At 36.6% G+C, this 24,402-nt stretch overlaps 1 protein-coding gene across 1 annotated transcript in view; it reads left to right on the forward strand.

Moving 5' to 3' along the window:
* LOC118643957 (probable ATP-dependent RNA helicase DDX60) overlaps nt 1-24,402 on the forward strand; it is a 114,573-nt gene that overhangs the window by 46,470 nt on the left and 43,701 nt on the right. Inside the window, exons 13-20 of the mRNA XM_036282270.1 lie at nt 1,620-1,872; nt 3,251-3,420; nt 6,579-6,734; nt 7,601-7,750; nt 9,750-9,869; nt 10,971-11,066; nt 22,067-22,182; nt 22,784-22,923. Coding sequence (XP_036138163.1) covers nt 1,620-1,872; nt 3,251-3,420; nt 6,579-6,734; nt 7,601-7,750; nt 9,750-9,869; nt 10,971-11,066; nt 22,067-22,182; nt 22,784-22,923 — 1,201 coding nt within the window. The remainder of the gene's footprint in view (nt 1-1,619; nt 1,873-3,250; nt 3,421-6,578; nt 6,735-7,600; nt 7,751-9,749; nt 9,870-10,970; nt 11,067-22,066; nt 22,183-22,783; nt 22,924-24,402) is intronic.

Below are 24,402 nucleotides of genomic sequence, written 5' to 3' on the forward strand. Positions count from 1 at the left end.
CTCTCTGCAGAGATACCTTTTTACCTCTGGTTAGGCTGTGTCTTTCCCATGAAGAGCTAACATCCCTTAACTGGTACTCTGTGGTTCTGAGATGGTCCATTGTTTCCATACTGAGGAGGTGGAAAGTGGAGGAGAGGTATATAAGGATATGCCCTGAGTTCTGGACAAGGAAGTGTGTTACAGTGATTGGCTATGGCCACATTCTCTTTTTCATACAGTAGTCCAGATATTATAATATTAGATGCAATGTCCTTGTACTGCACTTAGACTTATTATTTCTCTTATTGGAATCACTAGGCAAAAGTTACATTTGTTTTTCTATAACGCATAGCATGCTACTCTCCTGGTCAGTTTTTGTGATTATATTACCCTTTGCATAGTTTTATAAAAGATATATATCCTAATTGGATATGAGTTTGAAATGGTTTTGGAGACCCAACCCCTCAGACTTGGAATTCCTGAAGACTGGTTTTCAGCACATAGATTAAGAAAATAAAAGCTGAAGAGATTAGCCAAGGAAAATATATGCATAGCCTGTGCACACAAATGACAATGTGGTGATGGCCAGAGGGGTGGCTGAGTGGAGGCGGGCAAAGGTGGGGGAAATGAAGGACATTTGTAATAATGTCAACAGTAACAATAGAGTAAAAGAAAAGAGAGAAATAATAGCTGTGGATAGGAAGAAGTAAGAAGGGAATGTTGAATTATCATGTTTGTATAAATATCGATGCTGACATTTAATTATTTGGGACCCCCTAAGGTCCTCTTTGATGTGCTACTTCAATGTGCTAAGTAGTAAACTAATGGCTTGAGGTATTAAATATTTCTTTCAAAAACATCAAATTGAAAGATGTTCTCTCTTTGCCATATCTGTTGAGAGAATTAAGACCATTCTCAGTGATCAGACTGTCCATATTCCAGAAAATGTTGACATCACTGTGAAGGGACGTATGGTTATTTTGAAGGGCCCCAAGCACCCTGCAGAGAGATGTCAATCACATCAATGTAAAACTCAGTCTTCTTGGAAAGAAAAAGAAGAGGCTTTGGATCGATCAAATAGTGGGAAATAGAAAGGAACTGGCTGTCATTTGCACCATCTATAATCAAATACAGAACATGATTAAGGGTGTTAACACAGCTCTGTTACAAGATGAGGTCTGTGTATACTCATTTCCCCATCGACATGGTTATTCAGGAGGATGGTTCTCTTATTGAAATCAGAAATTTCCTGGGTGAAGAATACATCTGCAGAGTTCAGATGAGGTCAGGCATTGCTTGTACAGTTTCTCAAGCCCAGGAAGATGAGTTAATTCTTGGAGGAAATGGCATTGCATTGTATAAAATTTAGCTGCTTTGATTCAGCAAGGCAGACAATGAAAAAAAAGATTATCAGAAAAATTTTGGATGGTAGCTATGTTTCTAATAAGGGAACAGTTTAGCAGGCTTATGAATAAGATCTAAGTTGTCCAGCTATAGAAACAGCAAGATGCCAGTTGATTCCTCAGCGTTCTTCGTGATACTTTAAAGATTCAATAAAAGCTTTGTATTGAAAAAAAAAAGTCACATGTATTATCATGAAAACATTTGTTTTATTGTTGATTTTTTTGTTGTTATTTTAGAAGACAAATGCAGAAAAATTTATTGAGGAAAATCAAAAGAGACAGCTAGCTAAACTAGAGAAAAAAGAGGAAGAAAGATGGAATAACTTGTCTGTATATATTGAAAAGGAAATAAAAGAAAATCCTAATTCTGGAATAAAAAGACTAGAAGATTTTCTCCAAACATGCCCTGTTAAATCTGTAAAATTTGCTGCAGAAATGGTAGGATTGGATGCCTGTTTCAAACTATGGATGGAATACTGTTTAAAACCAGGTACATACAATATTAATTTTAGAAATTTCTTGAAATAAAAGGTAAGTCATTGATATCGGCCTCATATGCTGATTCTTCTGGCCTGTGTGACTTCAAGAGCTCATTGATATCTGAAGAGTAAGACGATTTTCTTTCACTTGATCCACTAATAACAAACATTATGGCTATTTGTGTATGTGCTGGGTATTGGTGAATAATTTTAACTTGAAATTCGATTCAATAAACAGTTCCTCAAGGCCAGTCATGAACTGAGTACCTTATTAGGTGTCCATAGGGCTTCTGACAAGAAGAACATGAGACTTGCTCTGAAGGTGCTTAATGAACAGTCTCTTAAGGGAGTTAGGCACATGCTAAACTAACTGCAATAGAGTGTGATGACCACAACCAAAGCTATACACAGTACATTTTCATGTAAAGTAATCTATAGCTTCTGTGACTTTAGGAAAAACAATGTATAGCGAAACTAATTTTACCACAGGCTAATTGATATCAACAGAAATTAATTTCCTAAGGCATCTCATTAGTGTTACAATGAAATAATGTTGAATAAAATGTTATTGGAGCGCTGACTGTATATATGTATATAAATTCTCACAATTCTTTGAGGTGGTTCCATTACCCTGATATTACATGTAAGAAATTGAGGTTTTAATAGAACAAATTATGTGCCCAAAGGTCAGTGACAGGGCAAGAACTTTGATACAACATTCTTACTCCAAAGCATATGCAGAAAATAAATGATTAATAAATTGGGACACAACAGTGTTTGGATGAGGGCAAGAGAATGAATATTTTTTTTATTGCAGGGAAGATGAAGATACTTATCTCTTAACTGTGTTCACAGGGAAGTAAATATTAAACAAATAAAATATTGAATGGCCCCCTTAAAAAATCTCAGTTCAGCCCATTCTCCACATTAATGCTTGGGGTTAATAATAACTGCTGTCGTTATTGTATCATTTTATATACATTAACTTGTTTAGTCCTTATAATAACCATATGAGGTCACACCTATTATTAGTATCCCCATTATCTATATAAAGAAAAAGAAACTTAGAAATGTAACTTTTCCAGTTTCTAAATCAAGGACAGACGAGTTAACTTTGAATTTCAGATAAATAGCAATTTTATTTTTACTATATATTGTGAACTATATATATCTCGAACTGTATTGCCTGTATTTTTTCTTTTGCTGAAGCTGGCAATCCTGCTTTTAGCTGCTATGTAATGGACTAGTCACTATGAATTACTCAATTATTATGAGTGATTCATATGATTATGCTTTTCTTATCTTGTCATAAAATTAAATCAGCGTTGGGGTTTTATTATCAATATCTTATATAACTTAAGTTATGCATAACAATTTTGTTTTTTACAGAAGCAGAATCCAGAGATATAAGCATAATAATTAGCTTGATGAAAAGGATTCATATAATCCATGGAAAATATTCAGTACTAGTAAAAAATACACATCGACAAAAATTAGCCAAATGTCTAAAATACATTGGATTTGACAACTTGGCACACTCATTATGTCCCCAGGTAGATGCTATAAAAATATTACATGACATTCATATCTGTGTACATGTATAAAATATTTTATGGAGTATATTTCGAGTTAATGCTTATTAGATTAAGTTAATGGTTAGCTATGTATCATCCTGTATACACACAGATCTAATGTTTTGATGAATTTGTTTTCACCTAGAATGAATGCTTTATATGTAATAGGTGTTCTATGGTCTAAATGTTTGTGTCCCCCACTCTGTTTAACTACCGGAGTGGTGGTATTTGAAGCTGGAGCCTTTGGAAGGTGATTAAGTCATGAGGGTGGAGCCCTCATTAACAGTATCACTGCCCTTGTAAAAGAGACTCCGCATTAAGGTGTTCAGGATGGAGTGCCATGCTGGCAACTTATTCTGAACGGGTTCCAGAAAGAAGGTTCTTGGTTCTTTGCAACTTTTCTGAAAGTTTGAGATTTATTTGAAATAAAAATGTATTAATCAACACACACACACACACACACACACACACACACACACCCCAGAAAGCTAGCTCCTCCCTTCATCATATGCAAAACAGTGGCTGTACAAGGGCAGGCTCTTACCAGACACCAAATCTGCCAGGGCCATGATCTTGAACTTCCCAACCTTCAAAACTATGAGAAGTAAATGTTTGTTGTTTGCAAGCCATCCAGTTTATGGTATTTTTGTTGTGCAGCCCGAATGGATTAAGCACAGGGGCTCCCCATTTTACTTAGAATACATTTTTTACCAAAGCCCAAAGGGCCCTACATAGCTGGTCCCTGATTACCAATCTGTTATCATTTCGAATTGTTCTGTTTGTTGAGTGGATAGGATTCCTTTTTGCCTCAGTATTGCGTCAGCTGTTTCTTCCATAGGAATGTTTATTCCCTCTGAGTTTAGTGTGGCTTACTCCTTTGTTGTAAATGTTTTGGGTGAAACATCATGACATCAAAAAACATTTTATGGCTGACTAGAAACCGTCCAATTTTAAGTAGCATTTCCTCCACATTTCCCTCCACTCATGAAGTCACTAAGACATTTATTTCTCTTTCTTAACAGCATATGTCACTATCTCAATTTTGTGTGCATGTGTTTTATCCATTAGTTTATTGTTTGTTCCTCAGAATTAGAATATACATTCTCTAGGAGCAGGGACATTTTATTTCCTGTTTATTGCTATGCCTCTGGAAGTAAAATAAAAGAAAGGATGAGTACAGAGAAGGCAAGAATTCTCCTATAAATGTGATTGTTGCCTGTAAATTTTGTTGTCCGTTTATCTGGAAGATTTCTGAAGACTTCTGGAAAGAACTAACATTCATCCTCAGAGAAATGAATCAATTTAATTTTCTCCCCTAAGAAAATTTTACTTACAGTTATTTCTGTTTGATGTTCTTACATATACTGACTCCTTTAAGCTTCTCATTTGTCTTCACCTATTACTTCAAATGAATGTGTTTGAAGAGAAAAATTTTTTTTTTTTTACATCAAAATACCTCTCCAATAATGACTAGAGAGCCATGATATAGTGTATTTAGAAACTGGGCAGATGTGCTTGCGTTTTTGCTTGATCTTGGTCAAGTGGAGATTCTTTCCATTCACAGAGGAATGGAAGGGTGGGGAGAGAAGAAGCCAGTACAGGATGACAGCCAGAAAGACACATAGTTAGCCTTGCATTTTCTCCTGAACTAGTCCTTCCTTTAATGGCTCTATAACTTTTCTGAATTTTCACACTGACCCACCACCGAGATCCAGCCTTTATCTACTTTGCCCAGTCCTGAAGAATGCTAACAGGGCCCACACATCCTTTCTGGCTGCATCTCGTTTCCATAATCTCAGGATGACTTTAAGCCAATCCTTGGCAATTCTATAGACCCCTCTGGAAAGCTCTCCTAGGTAGCTTTTCTCTTTTCTATCATACTTCATATCCAGAATGAGAAAAGCCCTGCATTTTGATTAGCCAAGTGCCATAGCTAAAATTCAACGGCAATATTTAACAAGGCTTTTGAAAGCCTGTGATATGGAAATAAATTACACTGCAAAAAAATATCTCAATGCAGAATATGAGATGAGCTCATAACCTAGGTCCAATCACAGTGTGGACAAGACGTCTCTTTTTTTGGCTGCTCTGTCCTTACCTCATATGGCAAGAGTGTATAGCATATTTCCCACCACGGGAGAGCGATGGTTCCCCATTCCTTTGATGGACTGGAGAAATTGGGGAAAAAAGAGTTTTTCTAAATAAATTCACAAGCTCTAGGAAAGCAATTCTTTCTTTCTTAAAAAAAGAAACACAAAACAGAAACAAAACACATAATAATAATAATAAAAACCTAGATGATGATGGACAGAATTCTAGCTCCTCACTGTTTCTAATTCCAGATATGAAATCTCTGATCCAGCTCTGAAATGGGACATTTGCTTTATTATTGCATGACCAAAACTATTATATTTTTTTACTTATAAAAAAATAAATGGAAAAAATACTGGTCATTTAAAATTTTTAATTATATTTTTGGTAATTTTTAAAAGAAAGATTTTCCTTCTTCAAACCATCAATATTTAAAAACATGGTTTGTGGCTAATTCTCAGCTAGAACACCATAAAATATGAATGTATATTTTCCATGCTTTGCTAATATTATAATCAAGTGTTATCAAAGCCAACAGTGGCCACATCAAATATGTGAGTTTATTGTGACAGTGGATTCCTCTGTGATAAGTTGTTTAACCATTGGGTAGAATTGTTTGCATAAAATAATTTCTGAGATAATATATACTCATTATATAAAAACATTTTCTTTACTAAACATGTCCTTTTAAAATTGGTAAGAGTTCCTTAATTGAAACACAAATTGTATTGTGTGTGTGTGCATGTGTGTATGCATACAAGGTTGTTCAAATTTAACAATTATCAAAGACTATGCTGATTTGCAATGTAAAGATTAACTTCATATTGCATTTTCCTTATATTCTATGGAACACGGTACTTCATATAATATAGTATTTAAAAACTTATAATGAAGATGTAATACCTATATCTCATCCTCCGTTGTAAGCAATTGTGAAACATGAAATAATAATTTTGTTGAAGCAAAGCAAACTGCAACATGATTGGTAATAATTTCCTTGCCCAGATTAAAAATTATAAATATGAAAATCTAATATGTAATATTTACTTTAGATGCAGGAATCAGGTACTAAGAAGGATATTTCTAAATATTCAGTTCGCATGGGAGCAGCTCGGTTTCAGTTAACATATATGGGCCCTTACTTATTTCAAGAAGAAAGAAGTGATCCTGATCCCAGGGTGCAACATTTTATACCAGACACATGGCAGGTATTTACCAAAAAAGTCTGCAGCATGGAAAAGCGAAGAAACTTGATGGAAACTGTTGTTTCACATCTCATTGTGTGTAACACATTTTGGATTTTATCACTATGGAATGCAACGTAGTGACAATAAAAATGGAGAAAAGAGTCCATTGAAATGAAAAAAGAATTGGTTCTATTAAGTCATAGAGCCTGGATTAAAAATGAAGCTCTCTAACTCCAGTTAGACTGCTCTTAACCATTCATTATACCATGGAATTATTATCTATATCAATTTAATTTCAAAACATAGTACCTCATGTTTCATGATATATATTTAGCAAGAGTTTACTGGTTTTTGAAAGTAGTCCCAATGTTTCAGATTGTCCCAATGTTAAACAGCAGAGTCATTCATAATTTAGTATGATAAATAGTGATAAATATATTGCCTATTACATGTGTGCATTTTTTTTAAAAAACTGCTATTTTCTACACTGTATGAATTTGTTGAACTTAGTTTATAAATAGAAAAATAGATAAAGAACAGCAGATTTTTATTTTAGTCTATGGTTCCCCAACTCAAGCTAAAAAAGAATGCAGAGAGCTGGGCTGCATGATAACCTGGGTAGGCCCCTTTGTGATGGATCTGTTTATTTGGGTATTTTTATCCAAGTTTAAGTAAATAACTTTTTAATAGAAAGTGAGAAATGAATTATTTCTATATAACAGAAAATGATGATTCCCTTAAATACCTGCCATTGAACGCTAACTGCTGTGTCTCAGAAGAAATTGTGAATACTAATTTGAAGTAGATATAGTTGTCTTTAAATTAAAATTTGACACCATATATGTATTTGCAAAATGAAGTGTAATTTTTTTTTTTTTTTAATTTAGAGGGAACTTCTTGATGTTGTGGATAATAATGAATCAGCTGTGATTGTTGCCCCGACCTCATCGGGGAAAACGTATGCTTCCTACTACTGCATGGAGAAAGTGCTGAGAGAGAGCAATGATGGAGTGATCGTGTATGTTGCTCCAACAAAGGTAATGTGTGCACATGACGCTATGTATATTACAGTAATTTTCCTCAGCTGCCGTTTGTGTCCTTAATCATAGAGAGGTGGCAGAGTGTACAGGTTCCGGCATTGCAGTCACGGATGTGAGTGCTTTATGGGCTGTGTGATCTTGAGCCAGTTTCTTTATTCTTTTTTTCTTTTCTTTCCTTTATTGATTTTTGAGAGAGAGGAAGGGAGAGGGACAGAGAGATAGAAACATCGATGAGGGAGAACATCAATTGACTGCCTCCTGCATGTCCCCCCCTGGGGATCAGGCCCACAACCTGGGCATGTGTCCTGACCGGGAATCGAACCGGCGACCTCTTGGTGCATGGGTCGATACTCAACCACTGAGCCAAACCAGCTGGGCTAGTTTCTTATAGTATACAAGAGTCCCCCTTATCTATGGTTTTACTTTTCATGGTTTTTGTTTTCCATGGCCAATCATGGTCCAAAAATATTAAATGGAAAATTACAAAAATGAATAATTCGTGTTACTTGCATGCTGTTCTGAGTAGCAGGATGAAATCTTGCACCATCCCATTCTGTCCTGCCCGAGACATGAGCCATCCAGAGTCTACCATATGCACTCCCTGCCCAGTAGTCTCTTAGCAGCCCTTTGGGTTATCAGATTGACTGTGGTGGCATTGAAGTGCTTGTGTTCAAGGAACCTTATTTTCCTTAATAAAGGCCCCAGATTGCAAGAGTAGTGACATTGGCAACTTGGATAGGCCAGGGACAAGCTGTAAAAGCAACATGGTATTTATGTATAGGAAAAAACAAGGTTCTGTATATAAGATTTGCTACTACCCCCAGTTTCATGGATAAGCGGGGATTGCTGTACTTTTATTCTAAGCATTAAGTAAGATGATGTATTTAAGGCATCTAATATATTGTCTGGGTGTAAACCGTGATCAATAAATGGTACCATGAACCCTTGTTTTTTATTCATTTTATTTCTTAAACGTCCTTAGGTCCAGCACTTATTTTTTAAAAATCAAGATTTCACACTTTTGAGAATCTTACTAAAAGAAACCATTTGATGATATCTGTGCCAGGGCTAAGAGAGTATAGATAAGTTCACAAGAGAGCGCAGCAGAGGGACAAGCAGCCCTTCCCATTTTGCCTTCATGCTCTGGGGAGTAGCCCCTGACTACCACAAATGCTGCAGCCTTCTTCCTTTACAGCAACCTGTGGAGAACGATGTCTAGAGACTCTTGGCCAAATCAGAATTTTCCTCTTCACCTGGAAGGGATTTGGGGTATTCCTTCCTCTCTCTTTCCCAAGGAGAATACTTCACTGCAGGCCTTAAAGATGCAGTGAGAACGCTAGTGTTGGGGGGATCCTCCCTATGCTATCACCCAGCCCTCTCACGTTACAGATGAGAAGACTGAGGCTCAGTAAAGTTAGGTAATGTGCTTATTATTGGAGGACCAATTAGTTGTGTAAACATTTTTTTTCAAATTTATTTATTGATTTTTAGAGAGAGAAGAAGGGAGAGGAAGAGAGTGATAGAAACATCCATGAGACAGAACAATGATTGGCCGCCTCCTGCATACTCCCCACTAAGGATTGGGCCCACAACCTGGGCCTGTGCCCTGACAGGGTATCAAACCAGTGACCTCTTGGTGCATGGGTCAGTGTTCAACCACTGAGCCAGGCTGGCCAGGCTCAATTAGAGTTTTTAAATAAAAAAATCATTATCTGATTTCACCTGTTCCAATAGGTATCCCATTTATGTGGCATAGATTGTTTATTGTTTTTAGCTATCACATTAATAAAAACTGTGATATAGTATACATTCAGGAAAACGTTAAAATGGAACCAGTGGGAAGCATTTGGTGCAGTAATTCTTTTATTAAGAAAGAGTTATATAAACTTGGTACTGTACTTTGTGCATGTAAATTTGTTGCAGATATTTGTTTAAACAATTTTTTCAGTGTTGTCAGTGATTACTGAATAGCAGGTTATATCTTTTATGATTTAAGGCTCTTGTTAATCAAGTGGTAGGAACTGTCTGCAGCTTGTTTACCAAAGCACTGCCGAAAGGGTTAGTGGTGTGTGGAGTGTTCACACGAGATTACCGTCACGACGTCTTTAATTCTCAGGTATGTCACATACATGAATGCATAATAAATAATAATGCATATTTAAAGCTCTTTGATAGGCACTTCAAAGTTAAAAAAAAATTTTTTTTTTTATTGATTTTAGAGAGAGGAAGGGAGAAGAAGAGAGACATAGAAACATCGATGAGAGAGAACATCGATTGGCTACCTCTTGCATGCCCCCCACTGGGGATTTGGCCCACAACCCTGGCATGTACCCTGACCGGGAATCAAATCGGTGACCTCTTGGTGCATGGGTCGACACTCAACCATTGAGCCACACCAGCAACCATTGAGCCAAACCAGCCAGGCGGCACTTCAAAGTTTTAATGTGAGGATATTAAATTCACAATTACCCTGAGAAATATATTTTTAATTTTTTTTTTATCCTCATCCGAGGACACTTTTTCATTTTTTGTTCAGATAGAGTTGGAGAGAGAGAGAGGGAGAGAGAGAGAGAGAAACATCGACGTGAAAGGGACACATTGAGTGGCTGCCTCCTGCATGGCCCTGACCCAACCAGGGCCGGGGACAAACTGCGACTGAGTTACGTGCCCTTAGCGGGAACTGAACCTAGGACTCTCTGGACCGCAGACCGATGCTCTAACTGCTGAGCCAAACCGGCCAGGGCTATATTTTTATTTCAACATTGCTTATATTATTTTTATTTAATAATGTTAAAAAATTATATTTTCTATATGAAATAAAATGTTTTCTGAAATTTCAACACAAGGAAGCAGCTTCCTTCAATGGTGATGGTTTCAAATTGTGATGATTTTATATTTCCAATGTACTGCATGGGAGCATGTTTCTGTATGAAATAAGCTTAACTTTTTGAATGTATCAACCACAATGTATATTTGTTACACAAATTTGTTTTATTCTGGCACAAATGAGATGGTTGTTTTCATGAAAATGCTAATAGCAACATAGTGTCTCTTCTAAAATATTTCATTGATGTTTAAAAGGAGGGGAGGGCAGAGTTTGAGTGGAGGGGCAAAGTGGGGGGGCATGGGGCACATCTGTAATAATGTCAAAACAAAAAAAGTTAAAGCTTGAGATTAAAAAAAAATTTGATCAGTGGTTTCCTATGTTTTTAAACAGATATTAGTGACAGTGCCTCAGTGTTTGGAAATACTCTTGATATCGCCTCGTAATCAAAAGTGGGTGGAAAGGATGAGATATGTCATATTTGATGAGGTATGCTGCCTTCATTACTATTATTCCACTATTTTTATGCACATAAAATATGTAGCTTTCGAATTATAGAAAAGATGGCAATTGTATGGACAGTTATTAATGTAAATATTCCCTTTATGGAAGGGATGTTAATGTTAGGCTGAAGGTGCTGATGTTAAAAGGGATCCAGAAGGAGTTAAAAAGAAAAATGGGAAAATTTCTAGAGTAAGAGTGATAATAGCAGAGGAAAAATATCCCAGAAATCACCGGACACACCAAAGACGTTAGCAATAGACTTTTTTTTCTTTTAGCTATAAAACGTCTATCCCACTGAGCCAATAATCTTTTAAGAGGTACTTCCTATTACCTATACCAGTCTAATTAATGGCTAAATTAGTCATGTCCCTCTATTGCTGGATTAAAAGTGAAAGTGCCTCATACTGCTAGCTAGCATTCATTTAATGAATAATCCCAGGAAGGAAATGAAAAACAAAATACAAACGAGCAAACAAAACAAGTAAACAGACTAAAATAAACAACAAAGGCTGTAAAGTTAGGAAGATGACCTAATTTGAACGTGAATTTTGAATCCTTTTCTAATATATTAATGTATTGAAGGTTGTACATTAAAGTACTGCCTTAGCAACATTTGAAACATTACATTTTTTATGATTCAGTTTAAAATATCTTTTAATTGCCATCATGATTTAATTTTTTGTTCATAGGTTTATTAAATTTGTTAATTTTTAAATATACTTATTAAACTATCTTTTTGGTTTGTATTTCTAGCTTAATTACATTTAGGTTAAGAGTATATTTTTATATTTTTCATCTTTGAAATTTAAATTGATAAATAATTTTCATATCAGCAACACATATTGAGAAAATGAGATAAACAAGAATTTTTAATATAATTTATGCTATAATTAAATATACAAAGTACTTTGGAATAAATTTTTAAAAGAATGTACAGGACTTTTATAAAGAAATCATTAAACTTTACTGAGTGACATTTAATAAGATTTTTTAAAAGACTAAAATTAATAGAGATACCTAGGGAAAAAGTTCATGTTCCCCCGCCCCAGATAGAACTCCATCTCCTTGCCCTCTAGCACATAAACATTTTTTCAAAAATGTTTTTATCGATTTTTTAGAGGAGGGGAGGGGAAGGGAGAGGAAGAGAGAGAGAGAGACAGAGAAACATCAGTGTGAGAGAGAAACATCAATTCATTGCCTCCCGTATGCACCTCGACCAGGAACTGAACTCATGAGCCAGACATGTGCCCTGACTGGGAATCAGACCGGCAACTTTTCCGTGCACTGGACGATGCTTTTGGTGCACAAAGTAAGCAATACCAGCCAGGGCACTCCACGTTTTTTTTGCATCAGAAAATTCAGTATTATGATTATAACTTCAATGATTGTGATTATAATTATGATAGATCACTTTGAACACAAATATATCATTTTGGACAATTAGGTCCCCAAATTGTTCTATAGATTTAGTGCCATCACAAATAAGAACTCATGGATTTTTTTTCTGTGATATTTGTGGGTGTGGGTGTGTGTGCACTTTGAGTGTGTGTGTTTGCGGGATGGGGGGTGCTGGTAACCTGATTCTGATACTTACATGAAAATGCAAAAAGGAAAAAGTAGCCAAGATGCATATGAAAAAGAATATTAAAGTAGGCAAAGATATGCATTTGAAAAAGAAGAGCAAGGTGAACAAACTTGCTCTATCAGGTATCAGGATTTGTTAGAGACCTATGGTAATAAAGTGATATCTTCTGAAACAGGGATAAGCATGTAGACAAATGGGCCAGACAGTCAGAAATAGAACCATGGATGAACATTTTATTTAAGCAAAAAGTGGCTCCGGAAACAGTATTGGAAAAATTGGAAATAAATGTGAAAGAGAAAAATATCAGATTATTTCCTCGCATCATGCACAAAATCAATGTTAAATGGTTTAAACATAAGTAAATGGTTAATCTATGAAAAAGAGATTAGCAAATTTACATTCAAATCAAGAATTTTTATTCATCTAAATGTATGAAGAGAATGAAATTACAAGCCACTGAATGGGAGGTATTTGTAATTCATAACTGGCAAAAACCTCTCATTCAACATATATAAGGCTTTCTTTAAAGGATCAAGAGAGAAGGCAATCACAAAAGAAGATTTTCAAATGTCTAATACACCCCTGGAAAGACACTCAACTAAAGTCACAGTGAAACACACCGACCAGGCTGCAGGTTAGAAGCTGACAGTGTCAGTGTTGAGAGGAAAAGCGATGGGAAGCCCGTCCGCTGCGAATGGGGGGCCACTTTGGAAATCGTTTTGACAAAACCTAATGACGATGACAGAACTTCAGAACGGTCACACATGTGGACAGGGAACCATGTACAAAATGTTCAGAGTAGCAATGCAGAGTGGCAACACAAATGTCCCTCAGAGTGGAAATAATAACAAAATGTGGTATGTTTATACAATAGAATACAAAGGTCAATGAAAATAAATATAACAGAATATTCTTCAAATCATAATACTGATCAAAGGAAGTTAGACACAAAAGGGCACATACTATATAATTCAAATGGCAAAACCTTACAAAACTGGAAAAATCAACTTACATTGTTTGTGAACACACACATATGTGTATATAAAGAAGTACAATGAAAACCAAGCCATGATTTTTAGAAAATAACATAACCACTGAAAGAGGTTGTTATAATATGAACTTCTGAGACACTGGAAATATATATATATATATATATATATATATATACACACATATATATATGTTTTTGAATTATTAGAATGTTTGCTTTACTCAGTTAATCTGAATAATACTTAGATAATTGTAAGTCTGTTTTTTTGTTTTTTTTTTAATACTCACCCAAGAACATTTTTCCATTTTTTGTTCAGATAGAGTGGGGGGGGAGGGAGAGGAAGAGAGAGAGAGAGAGAGAGAGAGAAACATCGACGTGAAAGGGCACATCGAATGGCTGCCACCTGCACGACCAACCAGGGCCAGGAACAAACTGCAGCTGAGGTAGGTGCCCTTAGCGGGAACTGAACCCGGGTCTCTCTGGACCGCAGGCTGACGCTCTAACCTCTGAGCCAAACTGGCCAGGGCTTGAAAGTCTGTTTTTATACAATTATTGAATGTTACATTTTACAATAAAACAAAAGTTGAAGAAGAATGCAAAGATTGATTTATATATGCATTATTATATTACACATATTGCTATACATAAAATTCTGACAGCTACCATCATTTGAATGTCTACTGTGGATATTTATTCTAAATGTCCAGCTATAATGCCATTTACTCTTCAGAAAAACAGTAAAGTAGTTACAATTTTTTGTTGTTATTAATCTTCACCCAAGGATATTTTTCCATTATTTTTTAGATAGAGTGGAAGAGAGGGAGAGAGAGAGAGACATAGATTGGTTGCCTCCTGCACAGCCCTAGTCGGGGTTCAAACTTACAACCCAGGCATGTGCCCTTGATCAGGAATCAAACCCGAAACCCTTTGGTCTGTGGGTTGAGTCAAACTGGCCAGGGCAGAGTAGTTACAATTTTTATGGCTACTGAATTGAGGCAGAGATGCCTTTTCTCACCCATGCGGAGTGCGGAGCCAAGGTTGGAGCAGCAGGCAGCGTCCGTCTTCCGTGCTGTAACCCAGCGCAGACACACAGAGGGAAAAGGTGCGAGAAATGTCCCCTCGCATAACAGTGCAGGGAACACGGCAAAATGTTTATTTTAAATCTTATCTTTTGCATCTTTAGTAAAAATACTGAAAAAAGTACTTCTTACCAGGTCTTACTTCATCATTATAAATTCTACATTTATCTCTGATCTACCGGCACTTGAACACACACACACACACACACACTTTAAAAAAAATGATCTTATTATCAATATATTTCTGGTGTCAATGACATGTTTTTCTTTTTTCTCTGTTTTGACTGAAAGCTTGTTGAAAGCATCTCTTTACCTCTCCAAAGTCCTGCTTCATAGTAGATAAATGCTTCTTCGTGAAAGATAAAGGCTTCAGTGAAAATCAGAAGTTAAGGATAAACAAGACTTTTGAAACTGAGTTTTTTTTTCCTTTTTTATTCCATAAAATATAGGCTCTAATATACACAAGGATCTAATTTTACTAAATAAAAGTTTATTGTTAGCTTAGAATTTTACAGAAATTATATAAAATCAAGTCTTTTAAAGTTGTTCTGGCTTTCATATATTATTAGTAGGTGCTTATATCATTGTGGCAAACTACAAATGAATGAGCTAATAATCACTTATCCAGTCAGAAGACGAGGCTTTCTCTAGATTTTTGACTGGTACAGAATAAATGTTCTGTGTATATTTATAGACTGAAGCCCAGAGAAGTTTATTTATTTCAAATTAATTTGTTTTATAAACATTTTTATCTGCATTTCAGTGATAGGATTAGTGACACGAGTAAAATGTTTTATTTTTATAGAGAATTTTCATCTTATCTTTGTGTGGTAATTGCTGTGATTTAGCCAATATTTCATTTCTTCTTTTTTTTTTTTCCCTCACCTGAGGACATTTTTCCATTTTTTGTTCAGGTAGAGTGGGAGGGAGAGAGAGGGAGAGAGAGAGCGAGAGAAACATCAATGTGAAAGGGACACATCGAGTGGCTGCCACCGCACGACCAACCAGGGCCAGGGACAAACTGCAACCGAGGTACATACCCTTAGCGGGAATCGAACCCGGGTCTCTCTGGACTGCAGGCCAACGGTATAACCGCTGAGCCAAACCGGCCAGGGCCAATATTTCATCTCTAAACAAGACTTACGGAGACCGAAAAATGGCGGCGGAGTGAACGGAGCTACACAGACCGTCTCCCAGAACCAAACTGGAATTACAACTATAACACAGACAAATCGACGGGAAAAAGCAACAGAAAAGCAGCTTGCGAGGACCATACAACGAGGGACACTGACTCCATCCCGGTAGGCTTGCGAAGGCGCGAGACGGGGCTGGGAGCGCACGGTCGGCAGCTCGGCAGCGGCCTCAGCTGGGAACAGCGCCCTCGGGTCACACTCCCAGGCGGCCCCGCAGCGCAGCCGGGACAAAGGCTGAAACAGCCACAGCCACTCACCTTGGGCTCCGGCGGAGGGAGGGCGGACTGGACTGGAACTGTGTCGGGACACTCGGGGTTTGGAGGGCGCTCAGAGCTTTGGCTGAGTGCAGCCACTCAGGACGGTGGCCACATTGCTCCTTCCCAGGCTCTGAGGAGAGGCAGCAGCCCCTACCTCGGAGATCCAACCCCACCCTGTGGGCCACTGAAGTGCTAATTGAGGCTCACTAACAACCAGCATCTGCCCCACCCTCCTGAAAGCCCCTTGGCTGAGCACCAGAGGGAGTTTTTCAATCAACTGACAACCCAAAACTGATCAATTAACCTAGACTGCTAGTCTCCAGGCAAAAAGCTAGAGGATAACAGTACGTTTCCTGGGCTGGCAACTTTAACCAGGAAAGTAAGACTTGACAGTGGTGTTCAACGTGGGTCCTCCCTCGCTCATCTAAACACAGGAGAGGGAGCCACAAACAGCAGAACACCAACACCCACAGGGAGAACTTGACAGGCTCCAAAGCCCGCAGTGATAGCTAAAATGGTGAAACACAGAAACAGAAGCCAAATGAAAGAGCAAGACACCTCCACCGAAGATGAGATCATTGTGGAGCAATTAGGCCTGTTAACAGAGCTAGAATTCAGAGCCATGATCTTGAGGAAGCTGAACAGCATGAGTAAGGACATAGAGACACTGAAAATAAGCCAAATGGAAATTAAAAACCAACAAGAAGAGATAAAAAATGACATATCCGAAATGAAAAACACATTGGAAGGTTTAAAAAGCAGAGTAGGGGAAGCTGAGGACCGGATCAGTGAATTAGAAGACAGGGTAGAAAAAATCAACCAATCAGAAAAAGAAAAGGAAAAAACTATTAAAAAACAGGAAGACAGCTTAAGAGAACTATGGGACAACTGGAAACGTAATAATATTCGCATCATAGGAGTCCCCGAAGAAGAAGAAAAGGAGCAAGGGATAGAGAATATATTCAAAAAAATAGTGAGAGAAAACTTCCCTGATTTGGTGAAGGAAGAAGGCATTCAAGTTCAAGAAGCACAGAGAGTCCCAAGTAAGAAGAACCCAAACAGGCCCACACCAAGACACATAGTAATTAAAATGCCACAAATCAAAGATAAAGAGAGAATCCTAAAAGCAGCAAGAGAGAAGCAACAGGTTACCTACAAAGGGAACCCCATAAGGCTCTCAGCTGACTTCTCACAAGAAACACTACAGGCCAGAAGAGAATGGCATGAAGTAATCAAAGTCATGAAAAACAAGAATCTGAATCCAAGACTACTCTACCCAGCAAGGCTATCATTCAAAATAGAAGATCAAATAAAGAGCTTCCCAGACAAAAAAAAGCTAAGGGAATACATTAGCACCAAACCAGCACTGCAAGAAATGTTAAAAGGACTGCTGTAATTAGCAGTAGAAATGGGAAGAAAAATAGAACCACACTAAACAAAAATGGCAATAAATAAGTACATATCAATAATTACCTTAAACGTAAATGAATTGAATGCTCCCATAAAGAGACACAGAGTAGCTGATTGGATAAGAAAGCATGACTCATCTATATGTTGTTTACAAGAGACACACCTCTCAACAAAAGACTCACATAGGTTGAAAGTGAAGGGATGGAAAAAAATTTTCCAAGCAAATGGAAAGCAAAAAAAAGCTGGGGTAGCAATTCTCATATCTGATAAAATAGATTTCAAAATGAAGACCATAACTAGAGACAAAGACGGCCACTACATAATATTGAAAGGATCTATCCAACAGGAAGATATAACCTTGATAAACATATATGCACCCAATATAGGAGCACCAAAATATATTAAAAATCTTCTGGAGGACTTCAAAGGAGAAATCGACAACAATACAATCATAGCAGGGGACTTCAACACCCCGTTGACAGCACTGGATAGATCCTCTAGGCAAAAAATTAGCAAGGAAACAGAGACTCTAAATGAAGCACTAGACCAAATGGATTTAATAGATATCTACAGAGAATTACACCCCAAAACTACAGAATACACATTCTTCTCAAGTGCACATGGAACATTCTCAAAGATAGACCACATGATAGGACACAAACTAAATCTCTACAAGTTCAAGAAGATTGAAATCATATCAAGCATCTTCTCAGATCACAATGGCATGAAACTAGAAATCAATTCCAACAAGAACATGCAAAGACATTTCAACACATGGAGGCTAAATAGCATGTTATTAAACAATGAATGGGTCACCGAGGAGATCAAGGAAGAAATTAAAAACTTCCTGGAAACCAATGAAAATGAACACACAACAACACAAAATCTATGGGATGCAGCGAAAGCAGTTCTGAGAGGGAAGTTCATAGCACTACAGGCCTACCTCAAAAAACAAGAAAAATTTCTAATTGACTGTCTAACCTCACAGCTTAAAGAATTAGAAAGCAAACAAAAAGAAAACCCCAGAGCAAGTAGAAGGAAGGAAATAGTAAAGATCAGAGCAGAAATAAATGACATAGAGACCAAAAAAACAATTCAAAGGATCAATGAAACAAAGAGCTGGTTTTTCGAAAGATAAACAAGATAGATGGACCCTTAGCTAGACTCACCAAGAAACAAAGAGAGAGAACGCAAATACACAAAATCAGAAATGAAAGAGGAGAAGTAACAACCAACACCACGGAAATACAAAAGATCGTTAACAACTACTACGAACAACTATATGGCAACAAATTCGACAATCTCAGCGAAATGGACAAATTTCTAGAAACACACAGTCTCCCAAAACTATTCCCGGAAGAGATAGAAAACTTGAACAGACCAATAACAACTAAGGAAATTGAAGAGGTAATCAAGACTCTCCCAGCAAACAAAAGCCCAGGCCCAGATGGTTTCACGGGGGAGTTTTACCGAACATTCAAAAAAGAACTAACACCCATTCTCCTCAAACTATTTCAAAAAATTCAAGAAGAAGGAAGACTTCCAACCACATTCTATGAGGCCAGCATAATTCTAATTCCAAAACCAGAAAAAGACACTACGAAGAAAGAAAACTACAGGCCAATATCCCTGATGAACATAGACGCCAAAATCCTGAACAAAATACTAGCAAATCGGATCCAGAAGTACATCAAAAAAATTATTCACCACGACCAAGTGGGATTCATTCCAGGGATGCAAGGCTGGTACAATATTCGCAAATCAATAAACGTGATACACCACATAAACAAAATGAAGAATAAAAACCACATGATCATATCAATAGATGCTGAAAAAGCATTCGACAAAATCCAGCATCCATTTCTGATAAAAACGCTCAGCAATGTAGGAACAGAGGGATCATATCTCGACATAATAAAGGCCATATATGAAAGACCTACAGCCAACATCATACTCAATGGACAGAAACTAAAAACATTTCCATTAAGAACAGGAACAAGACAGGGATGTCCACTTTCGCCACTCTTATTTAACATTGTACTGGAAGTCTTAGCCACAGCAATCAGACATGAAGAAAAAATAAAAGGGATCCAAATTGGAAAGGAGGAAGTGAAACTGTCATTATTTGCAGATGACATGATATTGTACATAGAAAACCCTAAAGACTCCATCAAAAATCTATTAGACTTAATAAATGAATTTGGCAAAGTAGCAGGATACAAAATTAACGTCAAGAAATCGACGGCATTCTTGTACATCAATGATGAACTCACAGACAGAGAAACTGAAAAAACAATCCCATTTACCATCGCTCCAAAAAAATTACGATACCTAGGAATAAACTTAACCAAAGAAGTAAAGGACCTATTTGCAGAAAACTACAGGTCATTAAAAAAAGAAATAGAGGAAGATATAAAGAATTGGAAGCACATACCCTGTTCATGGATTGGAAGAATTAACATAATTAAAATGTCCATACTACCCAAAGCAATCTATAGATTCAATGCAATCCCCATCAAAATACCAACGACATATTTCATAGAACTAGAACAAATACTTCAAAAGTTCATATGGAACCAAAAAAGACCCCGAATAGCCACAGCAATCTTGAAAAAGAAGAATAAAGTTGGAGGGATCACAATACCAGATATCAGGTTATACTACAAAGCGACTGTAACCAAAACAGCCTGGTACTGGCACAAGAACAGGCATATAGACCAGTGGAACAGAACTGAAAACCCAGAAATGGACCCAAGGCAATACGCTCAATTAATATTTGACAAAGGTGGCAAGAGCATACACTGGAGTAAAGACAGCCTCTTTAATAAATGGTGTTGGGAAAATTGGACAGCTACATGCAAAAAAATGAAACTAGACCATCAACTTACACCATACACAAAAATAGACTCAAAATGGATAAAAGACTTAAATGTGACCCGTGAATCCATAAAAATTGTAGAAGAAAATGTAGGCAACAAAATTTCGGACATCATACGGAGCAGAATTTTTACTGATACATCACCTAAGGCAACAGAAATAAAGGAGAAAATGAACACATGGGACTACATCAAACTAAAAAGCTTCTGCACAGCAAAAGAAACAATAATCAAAATGGAAAGGCAACCCACTGTATGGGAGAACATCATTGCCAATGATGTATCAGATAAGGGGTTAATTTCCAATATATACAGAGTGCTCATACAACTCCACAAAAGGAAGACAAAGAACCCAATTAAAAAATGGGCAGAGGAGCTGAATAGACACCTCTCCAAACAGGACATACAAATGGCCAAGAGACATATGAAGAAATGCTCAACATCACTAATCATCAGAGAGATGCAAATTAAAACAACAATGAGGTATCACCTCACACCTGTCAGAATGGCCGCCATCAACAAATCATCAAACAACAAGTGTTGGCGAGGGTGTGGAGAAAAGGGGACTCTAATACACTGCTGGTGGGAATGCAGACTGGTGCAGCCGCTATGGAAAACAATATGGTGCTACCTCAAAAAATTAAAAATTGAACTTCCATTTGACCCAGTGATCCCACTGCTGGGAATATACCCTAGGAAGCCTGAAACACCAATCAGGAAGAATATATGTACCCCCATGTTCATAGCAGCACTATTTACAATAGCTAAGATCTGGAAACAGCCCAAGTGTCCACCAGTAGACGAATGGATCAAAAAGCTGTGGTACATATACACCATGGAATACTATGCAGCGGTAAGAAAGAAAGATCTCTTATCCTTTGAGACGACATGGAGGGAACTGGAAAGTATTATCCTAAGTGAAAGAAGCCAAGCAGAGAAGGACAAATACCACATGATCTCACTTATATACGGAATATAATGAACATAACAGTCTGAGGAATACAGTAGACCCAGACACATGGAAGTGGGGCACAGACTGACATCCCTCAGAAGAGGGGATGGGGGGTGGGGGGGGTGGGAAGAGATAAACCACAGAACTTATATGCATGTATGCATGACCAATGGACATGGACAACTAAGCCGGGGACAGGGTGGAGGGGGGGTGGGGTGGGGGGTGCTAATGGGGTAAAAAGGTAAAATATCTGTAACAAAAAAATAAATTAATTAAATCAATAAAGAAAAAAAAACTTAAAAAAAAAAAAAAAGACTTACAAAGTGTATATATATATATATATGTTTTTTGCTCAATTTGTTTTTGCTTATGAGTATCATTACAATGTCATGTGATCATCTTTTTCACACTTCAGCTGTCATCATGCATAATAGAGCAAGTCATCTCTCAACATATTATTCTCAAACCCAGCTTAATTCTTCTCAAAATCATGTTGGAATTCTTTGACCACCTTCATCAGTGGTAAATAAACATTACTGGATACGGAAAGAAGGAAATAAGTTCTGGTAGCATAATCTATAAGTATTTTGAAAAATAAATTGTAACTGATTTTATACTGAGTTTATTTTACCACACTGCCAGGTTCACTGTCTTGGGGGAGAAATTGGAGCAGAAGTTTGGGAACATCTTCTTGTTATGATTCGGTGTCCCTTTCTGGCACTTTCTGCTACTATCAGTAATCCTGAACATCTCACTGAGTAAGCCTGAGTTTTGCATTTATTGTCATAGCTATTAATGATACTGATAATAACAATCAATAATGTAGTCATAGATTACTAATTTCTAAAACAAAACAAAACTCTTCAAGTAAGACTTATTTTCTTCAAAATTTGTTATATTTAACTATAAAACATTTGCTCTCATCCTTTGACTAGACATAATTTACATACTAGTTCGTCAAGAATTTTGTGTGAGAGTGATTTAATTTTCCTGTTTATAGTTTGATATTTAGATTCTCAGAGAACAGCATAAGGCAGTTTAGAACTATCTTTCCAATGCACTGTGCACACTACTTTCCAATGCAAAACACCAAACATGTTTTCAAAATGAATCAACACATATAGCAGAAATGGAGATAACCATTTTATTGGGTAGATAAATTTCATAAGAAACCTCAAAGTATCAGTTTGTGGTGATTGCATAAAAGTAATAATGAACTAAGCTATGTGAATATAAATATAGTTTTAATATGTATAACGTTTAAAATTTCTTATTCTCTTGGAATCAATTTTTAATGACTTAGAAAACAAATGATTTTTCTTTCTGTGATGATAATATATTTATATTTTTAACATCTAGATGGTTGGTGTCAGTTAAAAGATACTGGCAACATGTTGAAAGCACAATGGAAAATTCTGGTCCATCACAAAATGCCTTGAAAGTTTCAAAGAAACAACAACGAAAAAGAACAGAAAAGTCATCATACAGAGTTAGACTGGGTATGACTAGCTTAACCTAGGAGAATGGGCGTTCAGAATGATTGAGCACTCTCTACCTGCTTGTAACATATTAAGGCATGTTATATAAGTAAAACAATCTGATCCTTACTACAAATCTAAAGGGAAATCATTTTTTTGGCAAAGTTTCTTTTATCTTTTTCCATCACCATTTATTTCCCCATACCCTCTTCTTCCTCTACGCACCCTTGCTCCCACACCCCGTAATCACCACTCTGTTGCTTGAATCAATGAGTTCTTTCTCTCTTTTTTCTTTTTGCTCAATCCCTCCACACACCCCCAAACCCCCTCCATGTGTCGACAGCTGTCAGCCAAATAAGTAGAACAGTTTGATTCTTACTACAAATATGAAGGGAAATCAATTTTTTCTATCATATAATTTCATTCATATGTAGAATCTAATGAACAAAATAAACTAACAAACAGAAGAGAGACAGGTGTATCTAGAGAGAGCCTGTTTTGATATATTTTCGTTTTAAGATGCAAAGGAAATTAAATAAGAGTCTTAGCTCTAGAAGATTAAGTGACATGCTGAACCCCACACAGCTAACAAATGGTGGACCTAATAAACTTGAAGATCAAGCTCTTTGGGAAGATAATCTATTTTAAAATAATGTGAATTTCTGCATAATTCAGTGTCGTTAAAGATGGAATTGTAGCACAGATAAATGTATCACTCCCTATTTTTGTAAGAATAAATTAAAGGCTAAAACATTTCTGGAGGGCAGTTGAGTTTTGGTTTGCTGAAAAATCATTGCTTCCAAATATTGTTTCACCTGTGGTCTAGTTCTGTGCTATCATCCCTGTGGCAGACCCCAGTAACCTTTCTTTTCATGAATGTTCTTGACATTTGGGTTATTCTTTGGTCCTCAACACTTGCCTTTGCTTTTTAAATTCCTTTTTCTGGAATAACCTTTCATTTACACTTGATTCAAATTCTATCTATTCATTATTTAAGAGAGATTGTCTAGAGGCACAGCTCAAGTACAACCCTGATTCTTTTAGGTCAAGTCCCATAGTATATTCTACATCATGACGTATCATACTGTCTATTGTAACTATTTTAATATGTCTTATTTTCATTGGAAAACACAAGACATTTTAAATGTATGTATACATACATAGATATGTATATATATATTTAAATCAATAGATAATGGTATATATAATTTATTATATCATGGTGTCTTTTCTTTTACATGTACTCTAAACATTTGACTGCTAAATTCATGAATGTTGCTATACTTTATATACTCATGGCTTTTTTCATAAGAATTTTATGAAGTAATATAATATTATATTTTTCTGGCTACTTTCAACTGAAAGTTACAGGTCTCCGTATGTGAAACTCATACTTTTATTTAACAAATATTAAAATTCCTGGTGTGTGCCAGGTCTCATTGTTGTTCCTAGAATTACAATAGAAAACAAACTCTTTGCATTTCTGGAGCTTAAATTTTA

The sequence above is a fragment of the Molossus molossus genome, unplaced genomic scaffold (assembly GCF_014108415.1).
Source record: "Molossus molossus isolate mMolMol1 unplaced genomic scaffold, mMolMol1.p scaffold_m16_p_4, whole genome shotgun sequence".
Lineage (NCBI taxonomy): Eukaryota > Metazoa > Chordata > Mammalia > Chiroptera > Molossidae > Molossus > Molossus molossus.